This window comes from Cataglyphis hispanica, chromosome 9 (genome assembly GCF_021464435.1).
Source record: "Cataglyphis hispanica isolate Lineage 1 chromosome 9, ULB_Chis1_1.0, whole genome shotgun sequence".
NCBI classification, from domain to species: Eukaryota; Metazoa; Arthropoda; class Insecta; order Hymenoptera; family Formicidae; genus Cataglyphis; species Cataglyphis hispanica.
The window spans coordinates 7,269,197-7,276,527 of NC_065962.1; the positions used below are offsets into that span (position 1 = coordinate 7,269,197).

The 7,331-nt window shown below is 32.3% G+C and overlaps 2 protein-coding genes across 2 annotated transcripts; one reads left to right on the plus strand and one right to left on the minus strand.

Annotated features, from left to right (window-relative positions):
* The first annotated feature begins 34 nt into the window (after positions 1-34).
* On the plus strand, positions 35-1,478 carry LOC126852112 (NADH-quinone oxidoreductase subunit B 2-like). The gene is made up of 3 exons (XM_050596596.1): positions 35-185; positions 572-1,123; positions 1,223-1,478. The coding sequence occupies exons 1-3, from the start codon at positions 104-106 to the stop codon at positions 1,318-1,320; spliced, it is 732 nt and encodes a 243-aa protein (XP_050452553.1). The 5' UTR covers positions 35-103; the 3' UTR covers positions 1,321-1,478.
* A 427-nt stretch (positions 1,479-1,905) lies between these two features.
* LOC126852097 (MAU2 chromatid cohesion factor homolog) lies at positions 1,906-6,426 on the minus strand. The gene is made up of 8 exons (XM_050596568.1): positions 6,046-6,426; positions 5,559-5,738; positions 5,197-5,475; positions 4,860-5,106; positions 4,533-4,780; positions 4,121-4,326; positions 3,774-3,976; positions 1,906-3,697 (listed from the first exon to the last, which is right to left on the minus strand). Exons 1-8 carry the CDS (start codon positions 6,268-6,270, stop codon positions 3,501-3,503), a joined length of 1,785 nt encoding a protein of 594 aa, XP_050452525.1. The 5' UTR covers positions 6,271-6,426; the 3' UTR covers positions 1,906-3,500.
* Between the last annotated feature and the right edge of the window lie 905 nt (positions 6,427-7,331).

The following is a 7,331-nucleotide window of genomic DNA, read 5'->3' on the forward strand; positions in this document are numbered from 1 at the left end:
ATCGCATCGAGAATGCACTGAACTTGACCAATCAGAAGAAAGAAATGCAATGACCTCTTTGTCTGATTGGCGGAACCATAAATGTATTAATCGTAATTAACGCATGCGCTCGAGTATCAATTGCGATGTAGCAAACAGTGAACGTCTCCGTGACGTGTGGTCGAAAATGTTTCGTTCTGTTACATGTGAGTTTTTTATTCTAAATTATATTAATACTTATCAATTAAATATTCTTACATTCTATTCTGATGCATTCTTAAGCTTAATATGTATATTTAATCTTATATTCAACAAAATGCTACGTTGATTTAGATGGTAAATGATTGATAATTTTGGAGTGAATTTCAATTTTCAATTACTTTTCATTTTAATACCGTATTATTGCATAAGATTACATCCTGATATATGTCATAAAATTTAATGCGTACTTGTTTATTTACAGTTAGTTATGATTCATTTTCTTAAAATACTTTCATAACATTCCACAAACATAGCTAACACAAATTTAGTATGTAAACATGTAATGATGCACTGATCTTTTTTTATTTTCCTTTGATTCTTTTTTTTACAGATAACGTTCCACAGGGACTGCTGTCCCTAGTGCGCAACAATGTAGCATCATCAGGATGCGCGGCTGCAACCGCAAAGATTCAAACTAAAGATATGGCTACGGAATCATCTGTGCAGGAGGCAAAGACTCCATTGCCAGAAAAACCTAAAGTTGAACCTTATAGTCCGTTTCGACCCAATAATATGGCAGAATATGCCTTAGCTAGGGTGGATGATCTGTTAAATTGGGGCCGCAAAGGATCAATATGGCCAATGACTTTTGGTTTAGCTTGCTGTGCTGTAGAGATGATGCATATTGCAGCGCCTAGATATGACATGGACAGGTTTGGCGTTGTATTCCGTGCTTCCCCTCGACAGTCAGATGTTATTATAGTTGCTGGTACTCTAACAAATAAAATGGCGCCTGCCTTGAGAAAGATCTACGATCAAATGCCTGAACCACGATGGGTTATTTCTATGGGAAGTTGCGCAAATGGAGGTGGATATTATCATTATAGTTATTCTGTGGTCAGAGGTTGTGATAGAATTATACCCGTGGACATTTATGTACCTGGTAAACTTATATCTATTTGTTTAACTATATTGATTACAACTACTATTTATTTTATTTATTATTATTTTGTCTATTATCTTAAAAACTTTAATATTGCAGGTTGTCCCCCAACAGCTGAAGCATTGTTATATGGTATCTTACAATTACAGAAAAAGATAAAGCGTATGCAAACTACACAAATTTGGTATAGGAAATAAAGTACAATATCTGTGACATCTATAGTTGTTTGTATATTAAATGTATAAATAATTTAAAAATTATAAGATAATTGATATAATCAATAGAAAAATTATAGATCATCCAAAAATGTGGTTGATGAAATAAAATCACATTTTAATAAAAATATTTCTTATTACACCAATTCTTCTTACTTTGAGGGATATGTAAATAAAAAAAGGGATACATTTAATATTCTAATATAATAAATCAAATATATCAATTTGCTAAATATAAGAGAAATTATACAATTGAGGAAAATATGATATATACTTTAAAAGTATTTTTTTTCTGTTTTATCCAAGATTTTTTATAAATTTATATAAAATTTTGCAAAAAATATCGAAATTTTTTTTCATATGTCTAACATTATTATAAATAATATAATATAAAATCGAATATATTCAACTTATTGTACATAATTATGTAAGAAAATAAGCAGTTACATAATATTGAGTTTTTTTTAACATCATATAATAAAAAGAGACAACTGTACATATAGTTAAACTTGTATGCAATGTGCAAAATTTTATTTCTTTATTTTGTCAAAAAAAAAATCTCCACTATAGACTGATATCTATATCTTTTATTTTTTTCAGAAAAAAGCAATATATAATATCTCAGGGACTCTAATTATATAAATGATCTGAATAGTACCACCTATACATTATTAATATAATGCTTAACATGTAAAGAAATAAACTACAAAATACGAGATTTGTACTGTCTTTATGTTGCGGCAACAGTGAAACATTTAAAGAAAGCTGTATTTTTATTACATTATTTTTTTCCATTGGATTTGCATATGTATTGTTTTACTTTTAAAAATATGTACAAAATATGTTCTGAGTAATTTAAACAAAGCAAAGAATTTTAAGCAAAAATTCTTTGCCGTTTAAGTTACATTTTTTTCTAAGGCCCCTTTTTTATTTACTGTAATTAATACTAATAACAATTACATTTTTATTACATATTCATACTATATATATAATTTTAATAAAATACATATATAGAAACATCTTAGATGTATAATAGGTAAAAAAAATTGCTTTATCGATTTGCAAATTTTTGTACCCATCATTCTCTATTATGCCATTTAATAAACGTGCTGTTATTCTGTTATGTCCACAGCCAAATTATATTAACGTTTACTTTGGTCATTAAAAAAAAGAAAATTTATAATAAAAAAAAAACCAATAAAATCATTTTAATAATTATTCAGATAATCTATTAAATCTGAAAGTTTAGCTTAGTTTCATCTTCCTTTTATACCTATAAATTATAATCCAATATATACAAAAATTAATCTAAATTTTGATATTTGTTCCCCATCTCCTTTACTTACAACAATTTAAAAGTTGATTGTGTTTCTTCCAACAAAATTTTCATTTTTACAATAATATCGTAATTATAAATTTAAAAAATAATAAATTTTATATACATATATTCCCCTTCTTAATTTGAAAACTTAACATGTTAATTTTTATTTGCAAGAATTCTAACATGTTAAACATAGTAGATTGACAGTGTAGAGAAAATTTTGCAAGTCCATATTAAAATTTGAAATTGATGAACTTTTAAACAAAAATAAAAGTTTTTATTCTTGTATGAACTATACTTTTTATATGTGCAGTACAAATCTTATTTAAACACATTGTGCGGCAGAACGAGTCATATAATTTTAAAAACGCATCTGATCTGCATAGTGATATTCATTATTTGTATCCCTCTCTTATAGAGAGTATAAATCTATAAAAAAATGTAATGTAAATAAAAATTAAATTATATAAACTTGAAATAAACAAAATATATCAATGATCTAAATGTAATAATCAGTCCCTGCCATATAATTTTGATAACTGAAATAATATTATAAACTATCACACGAGCTCTGCAGCTATAACTAGTTGCCTCATATTTTTGTAAAGATCGTATTTAAAAAAATTATATCCAATAATCCTTTCATTTCTTCATCATTCACAATTAATTCCGAATTTTTTAAATTACTCGTTATAATTATCTTAATATCTGAAATTGAATGATGCTGAAACAAATTTCACACTTTACAATCCAATAAATAAGTAATACAAATATATACGGCTTCAGCGAATAATCTGGACAGTTTAAGTAAATAAACACACTTAAATATCTTTTTATGTTATTAGAGAATTGCTTGTGACGTAGACGGTGGTGGATTGGTTGGTAACGCAGGCACCGGACCGTCTGTCCAATGAATAAGCGAATATTCACTCATTTGAGTACTCTGAAAATGGTCCTTCAAAAGGGTTTGGGAAAATGTACAGTGCATTTGAAACGCTTCGCTTTCACGAGTAGGATCACCGCAAATTCTATACAAATCTGCAATATTAATTATGCATATAATTAATCAAAAAAGATTGAATTATATTTCAATGCAAAATATGTAAGTACATACCTTTAAGAATGGCAGTAGCCCATAATTGTACATGCACATCAGGTATTTTAGAAGCTAATTGCATCGCAGGTGTAACCATATTCATTGATTCTCTACTATTTCCCAATGAAAGAAATATGTGTCCCAAAAGCACAAGACTACACGAAGTGAGTCTATTCAAGTCTTCCGAATTTGCCATTTTTAATGTTTCTCTAAGATACCGTCTAAAAATTATATTTACATATTAATGCAGAAATTGTTTTACATTATTCCAGATTGTTCTATCTACATTTTTCTATTTCTCAAGAAATTAAAGTTTGTATATTATCTATAAGATACATGAAAATAAATATAGAAAAAGATTTTACTTTGCTTCATTATATCTAGCACCAAAGAAAGCTTGAAGTCCTTGTACATAATATGCAGCTGCCCTCAAGGAATGAGAATGTGATGGCAAAGATTCTGGATTTATCCTTTCTAATAATGCTCCTAGTTCAGCTTCTCTTTTTGTTCTGAGATATACTATTGCTAAATTCAAATTCGCGAATGTCCAGAGTTCCCTCTCTTGTGATATCTGAAAAGAAGGTAAAATAATTTCTTTTACAATGCGATATTTAATACAGATATAGATATTTTATCAACTAATTTGAAATTTAGTTGTCAAATCAACAATCAAAACAATAAATCTGAAAAAATATAAGTGTCAGTTTTAAGTACAATAAGAACTTACAAATCATTGTATAATTTATTAAAGATAGATAACACATAATTTCTTCTTACTCTGAGTGCAGCAGTAAATTGAGCCTCTGCAGCTTCCATACTATTCATAGACATTGCATATAAACCTAGTAATGCATGTAATTGTGGTCTATGGCCTTGAAGTAATCTAGGCTGTCGCCTGCAAAGCTGACAAGCTTGAGAAATTTCCGCGAGAGCCACACTTTTATTTCCCATTACAAGCCGACACATAACTATATGTTCCAAAAGCATTAATTGAAACACAGACAAAATAGGTTTGTTATCAACAACTGTAAAATAATAAAAATTTTTAATTTTTTGAGCTAAGCATTAAATTGATACAAGGAAACAGATGTAATGCATATTTACTTTTCAGTTTTTCAATTTGAGTAAGAGCTTTATCAGTATATTTCTGAGCTTTATCCATATAGCCAGCTTGCATAGAATGCATGACAGTTACTAAATAAACCAAAACATATAGATGATCTTTTGGCATCCATATAAACATATCTCCTATGTTGGAACCTGTAACTATATCATCAGTCGGCCAACTAGGAGACATTATAGTTTGTATGCTTTGTTGCAATTGTTTTAAACAAGGTTTCACACTTTTCACCTAATTTAAAAACATATAAGATCAAATATATCATTACAAATAATAGTTTCACATATATTTATTACATATAGATCATAAGTATGTTCGTACCTGCCCTGCCATGAGGTAGTGACATACTTGGAGAACTAAAAAATAAACTTTGAGATATTCCTTTTGATGTGGACTTCCTTGCCAATTTTCTACATGATGTCCCGCTGAATTTAATAGAGGATGAACCTCTGTGAATTTTTTGTCTATTAGAAGGAGCATACACCGAGATAGAAGAAAGAGTACTCTGGTGTAACTGGCGTTGCTTATATGAGAATAATCCACGCCCACTGCAAGTAGACTGCTCGCTGCGACAAAGTCCTTTTCCGAAGCATGAATTTGCTATAAATTATAAATTACCATATTCTAGAAATACTACTTCTAGATACTATTTCCAGAAATGCAAAATAATCTGTTGAATTTACTGCGAGTTGAAAGATAAGCCTGCAATGCCAGTAAACATTGTGCTGAGATAATTCTATCGCCTTCCTTAATATTGGTTTACTTAGGTTTGGCTGTTGCTGTTGTTCGTACAGTTCCGCAACCACACTGGCTGCCTCAAATTTCACATCGTCGAACGTATTTATGTTCTGACTCAGTCGCCACTAATGATGAGAATAAACGAAAATCATTAGTACATTCGAGATAAGTTGTAATTAACGCTGATTAATGTATAATCATGTCTAGTTGCAGATTAATGTATAATCATGTCTAATTGCAGATTAATGTATAATCAGTCTATGCCACTTATACATATCATATACTTGTTATGTTACCGACAGGAGAAGAGAGGTTAGAACGAAAGAAAAACAAGGTGCGAGGAATCATTGGAGAGACATTAGGAGAGAGGAACGGGACAGAGATTAAGACATCGATTTCGACGCACGTACGAACGAAATAACTACGACTAACCGCTTGATCTAAGTGAGATCGCGCCAAATCGATGTTTTTCGTGTGCGTGAGCAGGATGTTGCCAAGCTGAAGATGAGTGCGCGCCTCGACGCGCGGTGGTGGTTTGAAGTGGAAAACTGCCTGTAGACACTGAATGCACGATTTGACATTTGGCGGATTTGACGTACGAAAGTTCTCGGCCAAACCCAACAACGAGAGATACCAAGCGTCCTGAGAAGACGCCATTTTGACATTTCACGCACGACGGATGGACGGACGAACGGACGAATCCTATCGTCGGAAATTACGGGTCCGTTCTAACTTGATCATGCGCACAATATTTTTATTCGCAGTAACATATATATGCATCTATCTTCACTTTATAAATATAATATGTAAACAAAATCTCTTATTATTGCATATACTATGCCGGTGTGAATCTATCTGTACATGTCCGTCACCGATCATTACAAACAATATCGATTACTTAGCGATACTAAAGAGTTTCATAGCATACGAACGACGTAATGTCAGTGAAAAAAAAGAAAAAAACGTCTGTGTCATTTTGTCCCGCTGGATTCGAAATCGTCAAAAAAAAATCATCGATCAACATGAGATATCGTTCGCGCTGCGTGTATACGTGCTTGCTCTTTGACATTAAATTCGATTAAAAACACAACGCACGCACATCTTCTATCGTCAGTAATCGTCAGTAAATACAGAATTGTACAGAAGTTCGTCGGTGGGGAACGACATGCGCAGATTGGCCGGACGGTAGTGGGGACTCCCGTCTTTCCTTTACGCTCTGCGAGCAAAGGAGATCTATAAAACTGCTGGCAGCAAGAGGCGAGAGGTAGTGATAGAGGATCGTCGTAGGGTGATGTAGATATATACGAGAGCACGAGTTTGGTTTTTTCCTCGGTTGCAGTGACTGTTATTTGTGTGTGCGATTTCGGAGAGAAGATAGGATCAGTGAGTAAAACGAGATCGACGCGGCGCACGAGAGGACGAAGAAAGAAACTGAACGAAGGAAAAAAAAAAACAGGAGCATACGGAGAGAGCCCGAGATACGTAACAGGGTGTGTGTGTGTGTAACATACGTTCTGTAACGGAGAAACGGGACTTCGCTTAGCGAGATTTGAATTTGGAGGGACGGGTGCTACGCGCTCGAGCGGTCGCGGCATATATTTACAGCTGGGATCTGGCAGTGCCAGAGATTCCTGCCCACCGCGAAGCCAAACAACTCTCCGTGTCCGCCATCTTGTGATAGAGAAAGAGAGAGAGAGAGAGAGAAGAAGCCGTTGTTG

What these genes read in the sequence shown, in the direction of transcription:
- LOC126852097 (XM_050596568.1), bottom strand. Translation starts at nt 6,270, where the DNA reads ATGGCGTCTTCTCAGGACGCTTGGTATCTCTCGTTGTTGGGTTTGGCC. An exon ending in ACTACCTCATGGCAGGGCAG is followed by an intron (nt 5,107 to 5,196) that starts GTACGAACATAC and finishes TTTTTAAATTAG; the next exon opens with GTGAAAAGTGTGAAACCTTG. An exon ending in TCAAATTGAAAAACTGAAAA is followed by an intron (nt 4,781 to 4,859) that starts GTAAATATGCAT and finishes ATTATTTTACAG; the next exon opens with TTGTTGATAACAAACCTATT.
- LOC126852112 (XM_050596596.1), top strand. Translation starts at nt 104, where the DNA reads ATGCGCTCGAGTATCAATTGCGATGTAGCAAACAGTGAACGTCTCCGT. An exon ending in AATGTTTCGTTCTGTTACAT is followed by an intron (nt 186 to 571) that starts GTGAGTTTTTTA and finishes TTTTTTTTACAG; the next exon opens with ATAACGTTCCACAGGGACTG. An exon ending in CGTGGACATTTATGTACCTG is followed by an intron (nt 1,124 to 1,222) that starts GTAAACTTATAT and finishes TTAATATTGCAG; the next exon opens with GTTGTCCCCCAACAGCTGAA.